Below are 22,273 nucleotides of genomic sequence, written 5' to 3'. Positions count from 1 at the left end.
AATATATCACAACAAAGCAAACAGGCAACCTCAGATTAAGTGCTATATACAATGGAGATGAAACTGTCAGAACAAGGTTGAGGGTTGACGAGTTACTCGGGTTTCTCTCTCTGTTTACTGTCCTTGGCTCACTGATCCCTTTGGTTGAATTTTCTTTTGGCTGCGTCCAGGATCCCGCCATTTCCTCCCCCAGGATCCCGTGAGCAGTGAGCTGCGAGGCTTCTCCACTCGCGCCCCCTCCCCCGATATCTTCACTAAATAGTGAGACTCCTTTTGGTTAAATCTTTCATTCTCTCAGGGTCTAAATCCTGACTCGACTGCCCGCTTTCCTTCAGTGAGATGGGTTCGCCGTTCTGTCACTCAATGCTAAAACATATTCCTTATTTGTCATCTTAATTTTCTAAATGGTATTAATTATAACTTGAAAGTAGGAAGCTATGTTGGAAATCTAGGGGAAAACAACAAAAAAGGCTACCGAACTTCAGTCTAATTGTCAAATCACTTCCAGTGACTCCCCACATAAACTTATTTGCAGGTTAAATGGATATTTAAATCCTTAAATTGATTTTTGTATTCCAACTATATAAAACTTATCGGTCAGTTGGCTTAAATCAAATAAGTGATATAGAGAAAATGTAGACTCATTTGAATAAAGATAAAAGATCAAGATACAAATCCATAGTTGAATTCCACACAAATTTATAGTAGAGGATATTATTGGGCTATTCAATAGATTAGATGGGGTTGTAGTATCATATGGAATTTACAGAGAACAAATGCAACTATCATCATTTTTTAATGTGAACAATATGCTAATATTTGTAGTTTTCTATGTCTGTGTGTATATATTTGTATGATGTACTCTCATTTTTATTCTTTTAGAAATATTTTATTTCTTTATAGATATGACCACACAAATATACTATTTTACACATATGCATGAGTGAGATCTCATACATGCCTCTCTCCTGTTTTTCAATGATCATTGTATGTGTGCGTGTGCATGCGTGATACCACACACACACACATCTAAGGGGCTTTATACCATACATCATTTCTTGAAATACCTACTAAAATGGACTTACATTTAATATATTTTAAAATATTTTATTTATTTATTTTTAGAGAGAGGGGAAGGGAGGGAGAAAGGGAAGGAGAGAAACATCATTGTGTGGTTGCCTCTCGTGCGCCCCCGACCATGGACGGGGCCTGCAACCCAGGCATGTACACCCTGAACTGGGAATCGAACCAATGACCCCTTGGCTCACAGGCCGGCACTCAATCCACTGAGCCACACCAGCCAGGGCTAGCATTTAATATTTTAACCATAACTGTATAAGGGTAGCCTATTCCCTTACCACTAATGGGTGGTTCTGATTTTATATTTTGCCTGTATGATGAGTAAAAAGATATTGCATTGTTAATTTAGTGTATTTCCATGATTCCTAGTACACTTTGAAGTATGTTTTGTGTGACTGATCATTACAACTTCATCTGTGAATTGTCTGTTAATATGCTTTGCTCATTACCTACAGGGTAGTTTTCTTTTCCCTCTCAATTTTAAGAGCTCTGTGCAACTAACAGCTAACATTTACTCAGTACTTATCACATGCAACATATGGTTATAATCAATATCATTTATTCAACAAAATAGAATTTTTGCTTCTATATTCAAAAGTGAGATTGTCTTATAAAATTAATATTTCATTTTGTGTTTATGGACTGCTGATAGTGACGCTATTCTGACATCACAAAAGGAATTACAGAGTTGTATCTTTTTTATGATCTCAAATAGCTTAAAATATAGGAATTATTTATTCTTTAAGGATTAGCTTGAATTCACACGTGAAGAATCCTGCTATATTTTTCAGTGGGAGGCCTCTAATAACTGACTAATGTTTTCTAAAGTAATGAGTCTGCTTTAATTTTCTGCTATTCGTTATCAATTTGCATTGCAGTAGGAAATTATGCACGCCCAGGATTTTTCAAAATAAATTTTGCAGAAATGCCAATGCTATCTTCTTAGTTTCTTCTGTATCTGTGGTGACACAGCCTTTCTCATTACTAACCCTCTGTCGTTTCCATTCTCCTTGTGTTTCTTTTGTTATAATTAAAAGAAACTTATCTACTTCATGGATCTATTCAAAGAGCCAGCTTTTGTTGTACGTATTCAACCGATTTTTTTTTTTACTTTTTTAAATTTTGAATCCACTCTTCATTATTGTTTTTTTTAATAACCTCTTAAGATATAGGCTTCATTCTTTTATTTCTATCTTTAAAAAAATCAAGGCTATAAAGTTCTTTCGGAATACAGTTTTCAGTCTACCCACGTCATCACCACACTAAAAGTATGATATAGGTCCTATTTTATGTTATTTTATAACAAGGCAACAGAGTCTCAAAGATACACACAGCTTCCACAAGATGTAAAATCAGGTAGACACAGACATGAGGGACAATCCCTTCATTAAATCTAGAGCACTCTTCACGAAGTACTTTAACCTGTCTCTAAATTGACAACTATTGTACACCACCGCGCAGACAAGGAACATTATTTGTTTTGGTTATCTTTTGTCTCTTGCTGTACATCTTTTCTTCCAACTACCAAGGACTATGAGACAAATAATAACTAATTAGCACCGAGACTCAAGAAGAGGGGAGTTATTTTGTCATGCCTGAAAGGAACTGTTTACGGTCTTTATATTACTACTGAATGCTTCTTATTGACAGTCCAGCCCAATTTTGACTCTAAGTTCTCATAAGCTTAATTAGTGTTATAATGCCATATTTCTTACCATAGAGCTAAGAGTAATATGTTTTTTAAAAAGTATCACTAGCTACTCTGCCCTGGCTGGTGTGGTTCAGTGGTTTGAGCGCCAGCCTGTGAACCAAAGGGTTGCTGGTTTGATTCCCAGTCAGGGCACATGCCTCGGTTGTGGGCCAGGTCCCCAGTAGGGGGCACACTAGAGGCAACCACACATAGATGTTTGTCTACCTTTCTTTCTCCCTGCCTTCCCCTGTGTTTAAAAATAAATAAAATCTTTAAAAATATTATCACTAGCTTCTCTTAAATAATCACCACCATGATGTCCAATGGCTTCTCTCCTTTCTTTCACATTATCGTTTCTAATATATGCTCTGAAATTATATCTTTCAAGGTTTCTCATTCTGATTTCTAAATAACTATGAAAAGAGAAAACAAATGAATAATTACATCTGTCTAGTAAGCAAAACAAAATACATTTATAGGACACATATGTTAGCAAGCAGGCGCAGTATGAGAGAGAGAGAGGGAATGTGGGTGTGTGTATCAGTATTGTGACAGGCACTAGAGAGCAAGAAACTCAATCCTGAGATCATTAAGGACAAGCAAAGTTGTTTTCCTGTTGTGCGGAATGAAAGCCTCCGATAACAAATGAATAGGTGTGAAAATAGATATTGTATGCGAAAATTAAATAGCTGCGATGAATTTTTGCAGAAACAAGTTTACCTACACATGAAGATTGGTTTTAGGAGTTCCTGCAAACAGGCCTAAGACATTACCCGGGAAGGAATGTTAGATTCTGGCTCCAAGTTTTGTATTATTATCTGTGGGAGATGCTATCTTCGTAATCTTGGAGGATAGAAAATTCTCCCTCATTTGCTTTGACATAATGGAAATGTATTGTGGCTCCAGCAGAATATTTCAAAGTCAACTGAGGCAATTGCCCCTTGAGTCAGGAGGAGCAGGATGCAAAAATGCACCTAGGAAACCTAATGAACTGCTTTTTGGAATAGTCTATTTTTGTCGAATTCAGAGGGGTGAGGACACAAATTGAACAGAATTCTGTTCCCACACTAGTACTTAGACTAAAATATCTGATTTTGCACAAAAATGTATATTTGGTAAGGTATGATTAATGTATAAGTATTTCAGAGGGCACTGTTCCTTCCTGGTGCTCCACCTCCTCAATGGGCCTGCTAATAACTACGGGACTATGAAGAGCGATGAATTCTCCTCCATTGCTTATTCGAGAGAACACTTGTTTGCTTTATCCCAGGTTTTGTTTTGTATTGTTCTACAGAAAGCTAATTTGATTTTTATTGAGATACACTTACCATATACTTGCAGTCTCTATAGAAGACAACTTTAAGTATATATTATGTAGGCTTTGGCAAACGTTCATGCTGACGTACCAAGCATTCCACTCTGGGCAGAGCATCCGCTAACACGCAAGAAAACTTCCTAGTTCCCCATGGGAAAGCTATACTTATTGTTCCAGCTTCTTTCCTTTTTTAATTTATTTTTACTTTTTACTTTTAAATTGTGGTTTCCACTCAATACAAACAGACCTGGATACAGAGAACAGAGTGACAGTTGCCAGAGGGAAGGGCGCTTGGGGGCTGGGTGGAAAAGGTGAAGGGACGGAGGAGTACAGACTGGTAGTTGCGGAACAGTCACGGGGCTGGAAAGTGCAGCGTAGGGAATATAGCCAATCATATTGTAACAACTATGGATGGTGCCAGGTGGGTACTGGAAATACTGGCGGGACCACTGTGTGAAGTACATGATTTTCTCACCACTATGCTGTTCATCCCGGGTATTGTTTTGATCCCCAGGTCCTTCCGGCCATAGATGCAGTCTCTCATTGTCAGTAGTATTTTCTACAAGCTAAATTTAGACATCTCATCTTGGTTAGAATAAAAGAATCTATACATGTTCTTTTTATATATTTAAGATTCCAGAATACTTAAGGAAACCATAAGATTTAAAGCCAAACTGGACTGTGATGGTTTCGTGAAAGGAGATCACTAACCTGGACAAGTTATATTATTTTTAATTAGCTTTATAGAAGGAAAAGAAGAGTGAGTTCATTGACCATAGATGGTACACACTGACTTTAGAATGATGCCCTGGCTCGTGTGGCTCACTGTATTGAGTGCTGGCCTGAGAACCAAAGGGTCGTTAGTTCAATTCCCAGTCAGGGCACATGCCTGGGTTGCAGGCCAGGTCCCCAGTAGGGGGCATGCGAGAGGCAGCCACACATTCATGTTTCTCTCCCTCTCTTTCTCCCTCCCTTCCCCTCTCTCTAAAAATAAATAAATAAAATATTTTTTAAATGAGGAATATTTGACATAAAAATAATTTCAGTAACCAGGCAAACAATGAAAATGGAAGTTCTTAGGGCAGAACAGAGCTAAAGAGGGCAGAAGAACAGATCAACAAAAGCAAGGGAGTGATATTCCTCCGATGTCTCTGACAAAGTTTAGGAGGAATAAACCTCCAACAAATTGTTTCATGCTTTTTACATTTTTGGTGGTGGCAGGGAACTAGATAAACTGTTCTAGTTTTGGTCTGCAGATAATTTAACCATTTGCAGTTGTTTTTTTTATTGGGGCAACATTGGTTAATAAAATGATATAGGTTTCAGGGGCACAATTCTATAACACATCATCTCTATATTGTATTGTGTGTTCCCCACCCTTCAAGTCTCCTTCCATCACTTTTTATCTCACCTCCCCCCTTCTCTACTTCCCCCACCCCCTTTCCGTCTGGAATCATCTTATTTTTTTGTCTGTGCCTATGAGGTGTTTTTTGTTTTGCTTTTTACTTAATCCCTTTACCTTTCTCACCCAGCCAATATCTCCCTGTGGGTATGCCACTTGTGAAGCTAATTGGACCCTGCTCCCATGTTGTCTGAAGCTGGCCACTGGGTGTGTTGTTCTGGAGCCACAGGTGCAGATGAATATGAGATGCTGCCTGTGACTGGCCCTGGACAACCTGTTTGGAGCTACAAAGTGACCCACAGTTTGTGGCTGCCTCTGCTGGTCCTGGGTGTGTGTGTGGGGAGGACCAAGCCTCGCTCCAAGGCCAGGCCCAGGAGCAGATCAGCAAAGGTCCCAAGACACCCCAAGATCTGCCTCCACTTGCCTCCACCTGTCCTCTGAGTCACTGAAAGAGCCTCTGGCGGTACTTGAGTTGCGTGAGGTAGCTTCTCAGTGAGTCACCAGATAGGGGTGAGTGGTGTTCACCAGACTGATACAGGTTCACACTCAGTGCCAGTGCTGGGTCTGAGGCCACGCAGTAAATGTCCCAGGGTTCACCAAGTCTAGCTGCCACTCAATGGGCGCTTGTACACCTTTGTGGTGGGGTGAGGTCTCAGGGAGGCATCAGGGTGAGGCCAGCAGAGTTTATCAGGCCCAAACAGACCAAAATTTGGCCGTGTGAAGGGAGGGCTCTGCACCAATTGGCGTGTGAGGAGAAAATGGTCCCTGTCCTTGAGTCAAACAACTCATTCTGTTCCAGATTCTGCCCGGACCTCAGCAGGGTGGAGCCAGCAGGCATTGAGAGGGTGGCAAATCCAGGCACCCAGAGAATCTGGCCAGCACATCTCCCATGAGGGGGTGGTGCTAGTCAGGATGACAGGAAAGAGGGGGTAATGGTCCCCACCCTCGAGCCACACAACTCAGTCACTGACATCCCTGAGTCTGCCCAGACTTCCACACCTGGGCCCAGACAGCTGATGCTCAGCAGGGGGCAAGTTCCACAGGGTAGGGCTACAGAGAGTCCAGAGGGTGGGGCTACTGCTTCCCCCCGCCCAGGATGGTGCCACACAGAGGGAATTGCACCACCCAAGAAAGATGGTGTCTGTGGTTTGGGAGAGGAACTCAGCACAGAGATTCTGGCGGCTGTCCCTTTGGCTCTCTCCCCAGAGCTACAGACTCCAGTTTCTGCTCACATGACTCTAGTCTGCTCTGCCCTCCCTCCGCTGGAGCCCACGGAGAGTAGCTGCTAATGCAATTTTGTGTGTTGTCCCTTTAAGAGGGTGCCTGGGTCTCTAGCAGACTCCTGTCTCTCCCTCGTGGACACAATCCCTGTCGATTTTCACAGCCAGATGTTATGTGGGTGCCTCTTCCCAGCTCTGATGCTCTGGGCTGGGGAGCTTGGCTTGGGGTTAAAACTCCATGCTTCTGAGGAGGAACCCCCCCCCCCCCACAGCTGAGATATCTCTGCAGGATCTCGGCCGCCACCTGTGGGAGCAGGGCTAGGCCTTTCACAACTCCACCCTTCCTACCAGTCTCAGTGTAGCTTCATCTGTAAACCCCTGGCTCTAAGAGTTCTGTTCAGCTAGCCTTCAGTTTGGTTATTTGGGCTGATTGGGTTTCGTTTTAGTTGTAATTCCAGTTTGGTCCTGGGAGCTGGTGAGTGTAACATCCACATACTCTACAGCCATCTTGGATGTTGTACAAAGTTATCTCTCATTCAATGGGGAAGCACCATCTTTCCAATACCTGGTATTTAGCACCTCTTGCTATACAGACAACCACTGAGAAGGACAATCCACAGCCACAGGCACTAATGAAAACACATCCTGTATCACTTAGCCAAGTAATATTATGTCAGGGGTAGAGGGTTCCTCATATTTGTTTCAAAGGATGTGCTTCCTGAGGATCACTTCAGATTTCAAGATTTATCCTAAAAAGGAGTCACTTTTGTTCCTTAATATATCCTTTTGTTCCTGCAGAATATAATCTGAGCCTTTTTTTTTAAACAAAATGTAGAAGGCATAGGGATAATGACAATCCAGAGTTTTACTCATCAGTCTTGGGAAGTATAATGAAATGAAAAATGCCCCATTTAAATCTCATAAAATAACTTCACATAGAACACCGACATGATGAAAGGAACCATCTTTAAAAGTTTGGGTAGATTTCCTCAAGTGGAATCTTAAACAATAAGTAACAGGGAAATACCATGTATTGGAATTCACTATATAAAGCTCCCTCCTGGTACGTATACCCCATGCACATCCTTCTACCTTCTATTTATTTGGTACTTCCATGCCCATACATTTCTCTCTCATAAATGATTTATAACTGAGAATTTCCTTCCAACATTCTAGACAAATAGGATTTTCTGTTAAATGTTAAGTACTTTTTATAAAACATCTGCCATCCTGTAGTCAAGCTAAAGTGACTTCTCTGCATGGAAGAGAAACCCCTCACGCGTTTACGTCCTCCTCCCAAATACAATGCATTTAAAAGACCAGAAATGCAGGAAAAACAAAGTAGGCTGGCCGCCCTGCAGCATGTGCTTTTATAACTGTGTTTAAGATTTATATAAAATTTTAAGGCCTCTGGGCATAAATCATACCTATTTTTTCCACTGAGAGATGCATGTGTTGCATCTTTTATTATTACATGATGAATAGTTCAATACACACAACTAAGGGGTAGGCCGCCCTGGCTACGGTGGGCTGGCTCTCCACTGGCAGGCTTCTTTCATTCCCTCTCGGATCTCCGGATTCCACAGATGACTTTTTATTTTATGCAAAATGTGGACATTTACATTAGGAAATATCTGTAAAAAGCACATTTTGACCTAGAATACATAAAAAGACTTAGTTCTGGGTACTTATTATGAAGATAGTAACCCTACCTTCAATGATTTAAGCTTGACTATTTAGTCATTCAATAAATATTTAGACCATCGCCCCCATAGGGCACATGTTATGTGTTAAAGACAGAGATGAAATAAAGGAAGAGTTTCATCTAATCGCTTACACTAGTGGAATCAGTTAAAATTTCTCTATATTTTGAATGAGTTTGTGATCATCATCATACATCACAAGGTAATTATTGTTCATGGAACTGTTTGTCCTTGCTTATACACTGCCTCGTTGACAATAAAGATTTGAAGCAATTCATTTAAAAAAATCGATAATGTGAAGAAGGTAGAAACAGTAAAGGGGTGAAAGAAAATTAAAACAAATATATCAAAATAGAAGTTTTAATGCAAGTACTCTTATTGAACATAAAATGTAGAACTAAACTTTTGACCAAGTAGCTCTTACAGTTAAACAAGCAAAATTTCTTAGGTGGAATGTTACGTACTAGAGGCCATCATTCGAGAAAACATCCACTGTCCTCAATAATAATTTCACAAAGTAAAATAATATAAAAGATGTATGTACTGGGGGGGAAACAATTCACTCTATGAAATAATTTTAAGTGAGAACCAGTTTCATTTTAAGAGTAATAATTTCATGTCATGTGTAATGTGAATTTAAAGATGACAAGATATGCTTGTGTATATATGTATATTCCATAGAAGAATATTTTGAAATAAGCACAACCATTTCTATTTGTACATCACACAAGTAACGGGGTAGAACTAAAGCCCTGGAATCATTTGACAAATATCGTGCAATTAGTGAGGGATGGCTGAAAGGATATCCTTCTTTTGGATCCTTGGAATTAATATATATGAGGCACAGACATTACAGGCCTATTTTGTGGACTGCAAATGTAGAATAAGAAATAATACTTATCTAACATAAAGTAACTGAAAAATTTGGAACTTATACTCAAACACTGGATTTTATGAGTAATAAGTAGGAGTGGGTTATATTCAGACAAACATATTAAGTAATGACATACTCTAAAATATATGTTATCTAGCTATTTCAGTTTCTGAATACTTAAAGGACACATAAAACACTCGTTTTAAAGCACACTGTAGAATCCTCTTCATCTAAGACTATATGTCAGGAAGAGTGAACACTATATTATTTTTCAGATCAGTGACACTTGACAACCCCTCAATATAACTCAGTGACAATTTTCAATGATGAGATTAAGTAAATACTTAAATATAGCTGACATTTGAATTTTCACCCTAGGCTTTTTAAATACTCCCTTTGGCTTTGTACGTTAATAATGTATAACGACGGCCTTATTTGCTTGGTGGGATCTCACGTTATACACGGAACTTACTTGCTAAAAAAAATCGCCACTTTGTCATAGACAATTGATGAGGGTGTTGTACTGAACATAACTAGGAAATCTACAACTGTTTTACCTCACAGTAAATCGTGGCAAATCAGTCCAGTCCTGGTATGTGCCCAGGATGGATGTCAACACTACATTTTATCTTTCTTTTTTATTATATGATTTTTTAACATATATATAAAAAATATATAATTATAATATATAATGTGGTTATATTATATATATAAATATATATTTTTTCCCATTACCATTTAATTCCCTTATATTCCCTCACCCCCAGCAATCACCACACAGTTGTCCACGTCCACGAGTCCTTTTTCCCACACTACATTTTTGGTAAGAATCTTTAAAGTAATGGTAGAATGCATTCCGTAACTTCAAAACAGGAATGAGTTAAGGTGATGGGGACACAGTAGAGTATAAAGATGTACACCAGAAACTTACATAATGTTGTTATTAACCAATCTCAGTCCAAAAAAAATTAAATTTTTAAAAGGTGTTGAGATTCATAAAGTATAAACATGGAAATCTTGGGAAGGAAAAAGAAGAAAGAAACCGGGATCAACCAATGAATAGCAGATGAAACATAATGCATATGGAGGGCAGTTTAAAACACCACAGACAGGTAAACCGCCCCCTCCCAGATTCCTAATGGCTAAGTTCCTTTACCAGGTAAAAACCTCAATTGTTATTCAACTATACAGAAAATGATTAGAAATGCAAATCTCTGATACAGGAAGCTCACTGACTGCAACTTAGTTATATCTAAGGGGGAAAATCTATCAGTGAACAAGTTTAAAGGACCCAGTAAATATCCCTTTTCATTTGAGAGAAGATGGGGTTAAAGGCAGGTAGAACTGAATTCAGAATGCCTGGTGAAGGGGACTACTCACCAACAAGAGTGGGGAAGGGTAAGGAACGATGGAATGGCAGTATGAGAGATGTTTCCATATTCTCTGCGATTTGCTCTACAAACGTCCATAAGTCACAAATAAATGGAAGCTGCGGATACTGTTGGGGCCCAGGGCAGGCCACCCTAAAACATCCCACAATGGTGGATTGACTATTTCAAATTACTAAAGTTCCTTAAGAAACTGCCCATGCGCGAATAAAAACCCTGACCTCTCTGTGCCCCTGAAACAGAAGATAAATCTACCCTGTGAAAGATGCCCTCCCTGCTTCTGAGGGCGGAGCAGCATCCTGATCACAACAGATAAAAGAGTCCAGAGTGGGAAGCTTGTATCAACAAGGCTTGTAACTTACTACTCAAGCCCAACCTTTGTTTAGATTCCTCACTAATGAACACCCAAACCTGGCTTGGATTCCTTTATCATGAGCACTAATTTTCTCTGTCCCGTCAACTTCTTGCATATTTATTGGGTTTTGTTTTGTGTTGTTTTGTTTTTGTCTAAAAAGCATAAAAAGGTTGAAAGGGTCTTGTTCAATCATCTCTTTGAGCCTCATTTTAGGATCGGAGCAGCATATTATGATTCTTCCGTGCGCACATACTAATTTTCTTCATCTCCTGTCATGTGTCCATTTTATTATTGTATTATTAGTCCAGCAGTAAGAACTTAAGAAGCATGGGGGGAGGAGGGGCGGGGAGCTTTCTTCCCCGCCCCGACAATACGATTTATCCTGACCTGGTGTATGGCCAAGTATAACCACTCGGCCGAGTCGTCCAAACCCTGTGTCACAGAATTTTCTAGTTTCTTTTGTTTTCCTTTTGAAACCACAGCCAACTTTACCACAAACGAGCTTTGCTCTCAGCAAATATTGTAATAGAGGTATTGCCGCACTTTAAAAGTACTTATTGAGAAACTTATTAGTTTCTCAATAAGCAGTTTTCAAAACTAAATTGATAGCAGGGATAACTTCATGCTAAAACAGCCACCGTGGAGAATGCAAATAAGAACAGAAACGTGGTGTCAGCTCTACAGAGCTAAGCCATCAGTGGCAGTCGGGACAGAGCAGAAAAGGAAACTGAGACCCCGGGTCAAACTAGCTTGTTAGTTTAGAACCAGGAAATGTGTTGCAGAGGTATAGGCCAAGGTAGAGGAGACCCATGGAAGGAAGGAGAAGTGAAAATGAACTTGATGTAAGAAGGTTTTCAGACTACCACAAAGTACACTCTCAAAAGGAAGCTTCTAAGACCCTTGAACAGCAGGGAGTGGTAATTTTAAAAGTTTGGCTTGTGGACAGATTTGCAGAATTGGGAGGCTCCTCATGGTTTTCTATTAGCAATGATGCAATTCTTGAAAGTTTGAATGAACTTAACCACTGGCTCCACCGGACTGAGAAGCCCTTGTGGAAGGTTTGTTTTGTTATGTTTAATGAATTTGTAAATTGTCTTGGTTGCTGATTAAGGTACTTGACATTCTGTTGTGTTAATTCTTGTAACTTATTGTTTAAAATAGAATAGATTCCAATTGAACTGATTTTTTATAATCAACATATAGTTCAGTGTAGATTCCATTTTTGGTTTGTATATCTCTTGTGCTTATGTTTAATATTTTCTTTCTGTGTTTAAATTGCATATGTTTGTTTTTCTCTTGTTTTTTGATTAAATTTATGAGATTAGTCTATTTTATTATTTTATTACAAATAACTAGCTCTTAAATGTATCTAGTGTTTCTTCATTCTAACTCATTTATTTTTTTCATTTATCTTTTAATTCCTACTTTCCTTAAAGCAGTTTTTCTTTTTGCAACATTTATGGTTGAAAGCGGGAATTAATTTATCCTTTTTTAAAGTGAAGATAAAAGCAAAGACAAATTGAACCTCTAGGGCAAACCTGGGCCATTTCTCATAGGTTTTCTCATGGAATAGTTTTTCCTACACAAATGTGGCTCTGTACTCTTGATTCCTCATAAAACATTCTCAATTAATCAAATTGCATTTTTAAAAGTGTTATTACTTTCTAGCATTATATTATTTTGATCAAAGAGTATGCACTTTAAAACTTCTTCTTGTTGTGCATTTAATGACATTTTTGTGGCATCCTAACATATTACCTATTTTTTTTTGTACATATGGCAGGAACATTTTTTAATATATTTATTTTCCCCTACACCTTTAGTAAATCTGTGTAGCAGGGCAGAAATGAGAAATTACTCTCTTAGTCTGTTCTCCTTTTCTGGCTCCGGTGTCTCCAGGAAGATGGGAAGGAATGTCACGTTAGCTGGTTGCAAAATTAGCCAGGAACCACCTCCCCTCGCTGTCAACCAATGGAAGTGGTGGTATGGTCTCCAAAGTGAATGGCTTCCTGGTACACCCAGCAACGATGGGTTGTAGCCAACATTGGGGCTCTCAGTATTGATATTTCCGAGTCCCCATTTGACCAGAAAATAAATACAGATACCTGGAATGCTAGTTATTCTCTGGTTGCTCCCTGTCCCTGGTTCTTCACCCCTTCTTTGTATGAGATCACCCACTAGTATGAGATGACTCCATCACCTGGGATCTCTTACCCTCTAGCTTCTGGTTGCATTCAACCAATGGCTAGCATTGGCAGAACAGTAGATGAATGGACACAGTCTTCTCCCAACTGCCCCAGCAGGCCATGGTTTGCAAGTAAACTGCGTTTTTTAGATAGCTGTGCTCGCAGTTTCCCAGTTTCCATCCAGGGGTCCCTCTCACAAGGTTAGCGCTTTCATTAGTTTAAGAAAGCAGCTCTCTTTCCTTTTGTCTCTTTAGGTTTAGCAGTAGTAAAGGCTATTAATTCATGTTAGCCCCTGGGGCTTCACCCTTCCCTGTTAGTTCTTTTAATCCTGCCCACATTTTTGCATAGATTCCTTTCATTACGATGTTTTCAACTTCGTCTTCGCATGAGCCATCTATTTCATACCAGGACTGTTAATGATACATTTGGCTTCAGGAGATGACTTGGGCTTGGATGGTGACTATATCAGTGGATACTTCAAATGCACTAGAGATGAAAGATTTTTTTTTTCCCCCTACCTGAAAGGCACCACTTGGGTCTACTGATTTATGGCCATTCCCTAGGGATAGGGAATAAATAGCATTTCCACTAATGACAAAGTTAGACTTTTCTGAATGCCTGTCTGAGAGCTCACATTTGGATTTGGTTCATTTAACTTGAATTATAAACTACTGCTTTTCTTGGCAATCCACCTTTATGGGGGAGAAGGTTTATACATAATGCACACTCATTTTATAGAATCATCTATGCTTTGGAGTGTCAATAAGTTGAAAATTGCTCTTAAATCTACGGTTTATTTCTGCTATTCGCATTCTCAATTTTCTGCTGCTAAATATGTTGTTATCTGACAATAGTGAATTAAAGGCTCTGAACAAAAAGGCATTTCTAGCAGTTTTTCCTGGTGGCTTTAGTAGTATTTCCATTATGCAGTAAGTTGTACTATGTTTTAGTTATCGATTAGCACTCGCTCAGATAAAAACGGTATGCCTTTTAACCACATGAGTTTTTCTTATAAATATGCCTGGCTCTGATTTTTAAATGAATTTATTTTATTACCCATTTAATTTATAATGTCTTTAACTTTTAGTCATTGTCATTTCATTGAGAACTAGGTTCCAACCCTCACCATGACTCCCAATGATGGTTTTGCCCTTCCCGGCCCCACCCTGCTAGCTCTCTGATCTCCCTCCCTACTATCCTTTTTCGACATTCAGTCCTATCCACCTACTGAGTCCTAGTTCCAAGTGTTTTTGTCTTCTCAAGTTCTTTCTATCCCTCTGCCTGGACCATTTTTCTATAGGTCACTCCATGGCTGACTCCCTCACTTCCTTCTAATCTCTATGCCTGCAACGACTCACCCAAGAGGTATTCCCGCACCTTCCATTCTGTTCTTTCTTCATTCTCTTAGCTAACGCTACATACATTATATACATTTAATGTCCCCTGGTATGTGACTGTAAACTCCATGACATAAAGGTTGGTGTTTGTTCTGACCGCTGGCGGCAGTGTTTCTAGAATACAGCCTGATGCATTGTACCCACGCAGTAAATAATGTGCCGAGTGTACATACACTAACATGATTCTCTCTAATGTGTGGTACTAAACATCTGCAATCAATGCCTCCTATAGTTCATTCAAGTTTGAGAATTTGTGATGTTTTAGAAGGAAATGTGAAATAGTCCTATCTACTTTTTCATGAATATGCTGATTTGTTCATATGCTGCTCCAGGCTCCTTTATCTGATATAGAGCACCCAGTCACCTTTAGGAAAAAAACAAGTCCCGCTCTTAAACAATCTCTTTGATTTAATTGCATGTTTATCCTTTATGGTAATAATCAGAGCCTAATAAGCATGTTCTTTTGAATATTTTCCATTTCCTTTGTCCTTTCTTTTATTATGAAATAATGGAGAAGAATAAAACGATAAATGTACCTTTGAACATATTTATATTTTTCTATACCTTTTGGCCTGGGGCTAATTCAGGTAAAGGTTATGTCACTCTCCGTTTTGGCTGCCAATTGAAAGTGTTTTAGTTGAGGTTCTAACCTTTAACATAGAGAACTCAGTTGTACGGCTTTCCCTATTAAGTCCCTGACTCAAATGGCAGCACCGCGGAAACTGCTTTTGAAGGGCTCCTTCTGCAATTGAAAGCCTCATTTGGGGGAGGGGTTTGCCTGCTAAAACAACGGAAGGCTCTGAAGGTTTTCTGTTTTCAGTAGGAAATGTGACCTTCTGAGAAAAGATCCATAAATGACATTCATCACATCCTAATGTTATATATTGGATCATCACATTTCATTAAACAATTTCATGTGAAAATAGAGAGCTTACGGTCAGATTGATACATCAGCCAGCGTTTGACATTTAGGGGCCTCTTTTTTAAACTGCTTTTTTAATTTTTTTAAAGAAAGTATAGCATATGGAAAAGTGTGCTTGAGTGTAGAGCTTGATAAATTTGTCAAAGCCAATAACCCATTTAACAACTACCAGGTCGAAATATGGAATATTTCCAACAGCCCGGGAGCCTCATTTGTGTATTTTACTGCTTCACTCCTTCCACAATGTAACCAGCCTTCTGACTTTTAAACCTATGGAGCCATTTTGCCTGTACTGAAATTTAATGAAAAGAAATCAAAGTGGGCATAGTTTTGTGTCTCCCTTCTTTTGTTCAAATTCTTTCGGGACATTGATCTTTCTTGTGTATTGTGCATAGCTATCATTTCTGCACTTTCATTTCGTTCTAGTATCCTGTCAGGCCAATGTACCATAGTCAATTCTAGTTTGGGCGATTCCAAATTAGCCTGCTATTTTGGATATTCTCATAGATAGATAGATAGACAGACAGACAGACTTGACAAACATAGAAATCGGTTTTTTAGTTATAAGCTTGAGAATGAAACTGTTGGATTATAAGAATTATGCACGTTCACATTTAGTATGTAATGCCAGACTATTTTCAACGGTTGTTTGAATTATGTTCCCACCAGTTAGTTGTGGGAGTTCAAGCGATCCCAAGTCTTCACTTATTAGTCTTTCTAACTTCAGCCATTTTTGTGAGTTGGTGTTGGTATCTCATTGCAGTTTTAATTTAAATGTCTTCATTTGCTACTGAGGTTGAACACATATTTATATTATTCTTGAATGTTTGAATATCTTCTGTTGCAAAGCTCCTCTTCAAGGTTTTTTGCCAATTTTTTTCTATGGGATTTTTTTCTCATTCTGTAAAACCTAAAATTAAAAATGTATGTATAGGGGAAAATCATCGGAGAGAGCTGAAATACTCAGTGTTGTAAAGGTATTATTTTTTTCCTAAATTGATCTACAGGTTTAACTCAATGTTGATCATATTCTAAACAGGATTTATGTGGCAATTTTATCTTTTAAGATTTTATTTATTTACTTTAGATCAGGGGTGTCAAACTCATTTTCACTGGGGGCCACATTAGCCTCTCAGTTGCCTTCAAAGGGCCGAATGCAACTTTAGGACTGTATAAATGTAACTACTCCGTAACTAGGGGCAAGGAGCTCGGCGCTGCTGCCGGGTAGAAACAAGGTACCAGGCCGGATAAACCAAGGCAGAGGGCTGGATTCGGCCCGTGGGCCTTGTGTGTGCCACCTGTACTTTAGATAGAGGGGAAGGAAAGGAGAAAGAGAGGGACAGAAACATCAGTGTGTGAGAGATTGAATCAGTTGCTTCTCAGATGCCTCCAACTGGGGGACCTGGCCCACAACCCAGGCATGTGTCCTGACTGGGAATTGAACCAGTGACCTTTCAGTTCGTAGGCTGGTGCTCAATCCACTGAGCCACACCAGCCAGGGCTTTGTGGCAATTTTAAAAGATGATTGTGAAATGCATATAGAAATACAAAGTATCAATCTAATCAAGAAAATACTTAACAAGAAAAACGTGGGAGACCCTAGTCCCCCAGATACCAGGATATACAGGGTCGGGCAGAAGTAATGCCTGCTGGAGTGTGGTTGGTAGGGTGATAAACTTTAAACGATAGAGTTAGTTACTTCATAAATAATAAAAATATAAAACATCTCTATAGTTTTCACAGGCTAAATATGACAAGTAACCCTAAATTCAGAAAATCAACCAAATGCTGCACAGCCTTCACTTTTATTTCCCATCTGATGTCCTTTCTGCCACATGATCTGAACAACACTGGGGGGAGTATATATCCTTAAAAACCTGTCACTGATTATGGTTATCTTAAGAGTACGTGATCAATTTATTTGGATTTATGCTTGAAAGAGAGATGTAAAGTAATTAGGAAGCTACTCGAAGTGCCTGATAAAATAGTTGACTAGAAAGATTGTAGGAAGTTAGTAAGAAAGGAGTATAACGGGGTGCAGATCATTACTCTCACAGCCCTTGATTGGGGGAAGGGGAGAGTGCACGGTACACCATTTAAGATACTTTACAGAACAATGGCAAGTTAATAGCCGAGCTCTCCCGAAGGGTAAAGAGCTGCTGCCCAGGGCGAATTATGTACAAGACTATGAAAACACTCAGCTCAGGGACTCCTGACATAGCCCCCGCTGGTGGGGGGGAGCTGATACAGCTCCTGCATGAGAGGCAAGGGGCAGATGCCCACCACGGACACCCGTGTGTTGCTGGGAACTCTTGCCCTGACTAAAGATGGCAGCGAAAAGAAAGTAAAAGATACAGGGGAGCTGACAAAAATGGTAGATGCTAACATCATAATAGGGGCCAGATATGAGGTCGTGCAGGAAGTTCCAGGCCAAGCATTTAAATGAGGGCGGGCTGAAAGTCAGGGGAGAGAGCCACAAGGGGTGGAGTAAGAGAGAGGAGGTCTGGAGTAAGAGAGGAGATCTGAAAGTCGGAATTTCATTGGGTTGTCACAGCTGGTGGCTCGGTGGGGGACCTGCCCAGGCACTCGGATTCCTGTGGGATGCTTGGGGTTGAACTGAACTGTGAGCAGGAAAGCTGAGCTGCAGACTTCTGCTTTTCTGAAAGACTTTATGTCTAAGGGACATATTCTGGAACTGCCCTGGTTTGGCAAAGGGAGGCGGACTATGTGTTTTGGGGTGTTTTAAAGGGAGCAGGACTTAATGGCAGAAATCTGCCACTTATTCTAAATCTCCATGACCTTTAAATAAATAACCCCTTTCTTTTTTCACCAAACTCTTGCATCGGGAGTCACGCTTCTTGGCGGTGGGCCATCGGACCCCACCGCTGTTCCAGAGCAGCACTGGAGGGGTTCCGTAATAGGAGGGCTGCCACGATAGAAGGGATGAATCTCAAACTCACTCTGCAGAAATAAAACCTCCTGTAATCTCCACGCTTACCGAATGTTGAGTCCTCATTAATACCACACATATACTTACATATAGACTAAATCAAACATAGGCATAAAAAAATTTTTCAGTTCTTACCATGAGTTGAAAATAATGATTTTTCTGTGTAACGTTTATCCTTGGATGTGGTGTTTAATAAGTGTTGGCTGAATTCAAACAAAGTGTACCATCATAATGTTTGAAAATGATAATTCAGCCTAGTGAAAGCCATTTGCTGCACAGAACACTGCTAAAAGGCGCTGAGTTCAGCGCAGAATACATTTTGTCCACCAAATAGAACTCCATTGAGTAAAATCAGAACAGGACATGGAGCTGCCTATGAGGCCTGAGTCACGCACTCCCCTGCCCTCTGTGCCCGCAAGCATTCATTTCCTGAATTACATTAGCCACAAGCAGAAAAGCACACGAGCGAGAATAATGCTCTGATTTGTAAGAAAACTTGAGATGCTTTCTCTGCATTGGGGGTAAAAGCCCTCACTCAAGTATTCAGGCTGCTGTCTCATGGTGTCCGGACTCTGTCCGGGTCTCCACTTACATTATTTTTCTGCAAGACCTGCAGGGCCTTGTTGACATTATTCAGGGCATGAACTCTTGTGGATCCTTTTTCTTTTGGCTGCAAACAAAATGAAACAATGTTTACTGCCGGGATGAGAGACCACACCCTGCCAGAAATGGAACGGTAAATACATTTCACTTCTAATTTGAATATTTTGAATGAACACAGGCTATGAGACTGTGTTCATACAATGAATTTAAGTGCTTTGGGCTCATTGTACTTGTCACAGGACCTTTTTGGCACAGATTGACCACTCCTCAAGAAAAATGATAGCATTTTTTTTTTCTTCACAAAAACTATTTGGGTTACAATCTCTCTTCCATTCTATAGCCCATTGGGGATTACGGCATGGCCACCAACAGAAACATCCGCGTGTGTAAGGACATTCACTAGTAAAATACATGAGTGAGTTGTTCATTGCTACACTTTCTAAGGAAGTTTAAATGAGATTTGGGCTTAGCAAATTATATAGTGTGACATAATGTTAAAGAAAACCGTTTCTGTGACTCTAATCTTAATTCTCTTAGTCACTGAAGCTCAAACCTCAATCACCTGTGGTTTTATCACCCTGAATTTCAATCCCAAAAGTCATATCTTGTCCTGTAATTTTTAAACTAACATTTGTATCGTTTATTACAACATATGGATGAACTCATTTATTCAGTCGTAGAGTTTTAGAAAGTCTACTCTTATGATGCCTGCTGCATTTACTCCTAAAAGGAGATCTACCCTCTTAATGAAGTTTTTTGTGAACGATATAGCATTAACTATAGGCGCAGTGTCGTAGAGTGGGTCTCTAGAACTTTCTCATCTTGCATAACTGAAATTCTATACCCGTTAAACAGCAACTCCCCATTTTCCACACCTCATCCTAAATGCTCTCATCCCAATAACACATAAATTAACCTTCAAAGGTCATTATGTATAAAAGCCTTTATAAAATAGTTTCAATAACAAAGAGCAAACATTGAAAGTGAGTATCTACTAATGGACATAAATTGTGTTACTAGAAGTTTCCGCCTTCTTGTTCTCCATATGCTAGACTATATCAAAATGAAGATAACATCGTGAGATTGTTTTATTCATAAGTAGGTCCTGGATTGCTAGTAAATTCGGTAATTGGTAAATTAGTGAATTCTATCAGATCCCATACAAGCATTTTGAGTTTGCAGTCTGAAATCCTCCTAAGGCTAACGTGAACTTTCTTATAAATAAGTCACATACCAGTTTCTGCTCTGTCAGGCCTTCGAGAAGGTCTAGGAGGCGTCTCCCATCCTGCAGGTCAGTGAAGAGGTTCTCTATGTGCTGCTTCCCAAACTGAAATGGGAAATATAACCAATTAAGCAAAACATGCTTCCGGTGATCCCTCTCCACGATTACGCCTCTGAAAATTTAAAGCTCTCTTTAAGAATATTTCATATACCTAATTCTTGATCTGCCAAGGGTGATAGATGAAAAGGGAATCTCCAAGTAAACAAACAAAAAACAATACATCTTCATCCTATCAAGTCTATTTCAAAATTTTTTAATAACAAGAGTTGGAGATCTGTAGCTTAATGAATCTAATGAACTCAACTTTTTTTAATGCTGATTCTATGAAGCAGAGAAAACATTGTAAATATCAGGCAGAGCCCTGACGGGTGTGGCTCAGTGTGTTGGGCGTCCTCCTACAAACTGAGGGGTCGCAGGTTCAATTCCCGGTCAGGGCACATGCTTGGGGCCTGGGTTGAGTACTGGGTCGTGAGGTTGGGGCGTGTGGGAGGCAGCCAATCGATGTTTCTCCCACACATTGATGTTTCTCTTCTTCTTTTTCTCCCTCACTTCCTGTCTCTCCAAGCATGAATAAATAAAATCTTTATTAAAAAAAGAAAAATATAAATAATGTATCAGGCAGTTGGGCATTGGGGGAGAAGGAAATACAGACAGAAACAAAGACTGCATACAACGCCCTTTGTAGGTATATAAAATTTAACTATTTTATGTACTTGGAAATGTAATCATGGAAGGTTTACCATCCTTTGCCCATAAAATAAGCTTTCTCTGTATATACATTCACATGCTGACTCAGAATGACCCATTATCATATTGGAACGGCTCAAATTTTAGAAAGATCTGATTTAAATTGAGATGAAATAGGCCAGTGAAAGTTTCTTACCTATTTTTTTTCAGTTCTGTACTTGGGAATTATACAGGGAAAAATAATACACATTAATGACATCTAATATTTTCTGAGTAACTACCGGTGACAAACACTTCACTAAAAGAGTGTATCCTATCATCTTGGTGACACTTTCCTAAAGATTTTATTTATTTATTTTTAGAGAGGGGAAGGGAGAGAGAAAGAAAGGACAAGAAATATCACTGTGAGGTTGCCTTTCATGTACTCCTTACTGGGGACTCCACCCGCAACCCCGGCATGCCCCCTGACTGGGAATCGAACTGGTGACCCTTTGGTTTGTAGGCTGGCACGCAATCTACTGAGCCACAGCGGCCAGGGTATCTTTGTGACATTTTTGTGAGGTTGTCATTAATCAACTCATCTTGCAAATAAGACAAAGAGTTGCTTTGGGGCCTTTTGTCACCAAACCAGAAGGTGCTAAAGCCAAGGTTTTGGCCCAGATCTGTCTAATTCCTAGGGGCCTTGTTCCTTCTACTTTATCTTGCTCCTTTTCTTCTTCCATTTGATTATCTTTCTGATATTTTACTTCTTCCACTATGCCTCCAAATATTTTCTTTTTCTAGTTTACAGCCTACAATCCCTTTATATGAAATCATCCACAACTCTTTTATCATGCAAGTTATCTAGAAAGCCGTAATTTATCAGTGACAGATATTTATTGAGCGCCAATAAACCTGAGCTAGGTGCTGGAGCACACGCCAGTAAATCAGACGGACATGACCCAAGGCCTTATGGAAATTCCAGCCAGCAGGGAAAACAAATAATCCTAAAGGTAATAAGAACACAGAAGCAGTAAAAGGGACCCGGGAGCACACAACTGTGGGAACTCCCAGAGACTGGGGCTCAGGAAATGCATCCCACAAATGTCAGGCGATGGCTCTAACATTAGCCTTTGGGTGATTGGGCTCATCTTATCCACTGCTTTGATCGCATATAAGTATTGGATTTTACACAGGTTAAGAAAATCAAGACATTTACACAATGGAATTCTACACAGCA

General features: G+C 39.6%; 1 protein-coding gene across 3 annotated transcripts in view; it reads right to left on the bottom strand.

Annotated features, from left to right (window-relative positions):
- The window catches only part of DMD (dystrophin), a 1,965,474-nt gene that overhangs the window by 1,491,480 nt on the left and 451,721 nt on the right, over nucleotides 1-22,273 (bottom strand). For all 3 annotated transcript variants that reach the window (XM_053917632.1, XM_053917633.2, XM_053917631.1), the window contains exons 3-4: nucleotides 20,320-20,412; nucleotides 19,075-19,152 (exon numbers count right to left, since the gene is read on the bottom strand). In XM_053917632.1, coding sequence (XP_053773607.1) covers nucleotides 19,075-19,152; nucleotides 20,320-20,412 — 171 coding nt within the window. The remainder of the gene's footprint in view (nucleotides 1-19,074; nucleotides 19,153-20,319; nucleotides 20,413-22,273) is intronic.

The sequence above is a fragment of the Desmodus rotundus genome, chromosome X (assembly GCF_022682495.2).
Source record: "Desmodus rotundus isolate HL8 chromosome X, HLdesRot8A.1, whole genome shotgun sequence".
Classification (NCBI taxonomy): domain Eukaryota; kingdom Metazoa; phylum Chordata; class Mammalia; order Chiroptera; family Phyllostomidae; genus Desmodus; species Desmodus rotundus.
The sequence above is the reverse complement of the archived record's forward strand: the minus strand, read 5'-3'. Positions and strand labels throughout refer to the sequence as shown.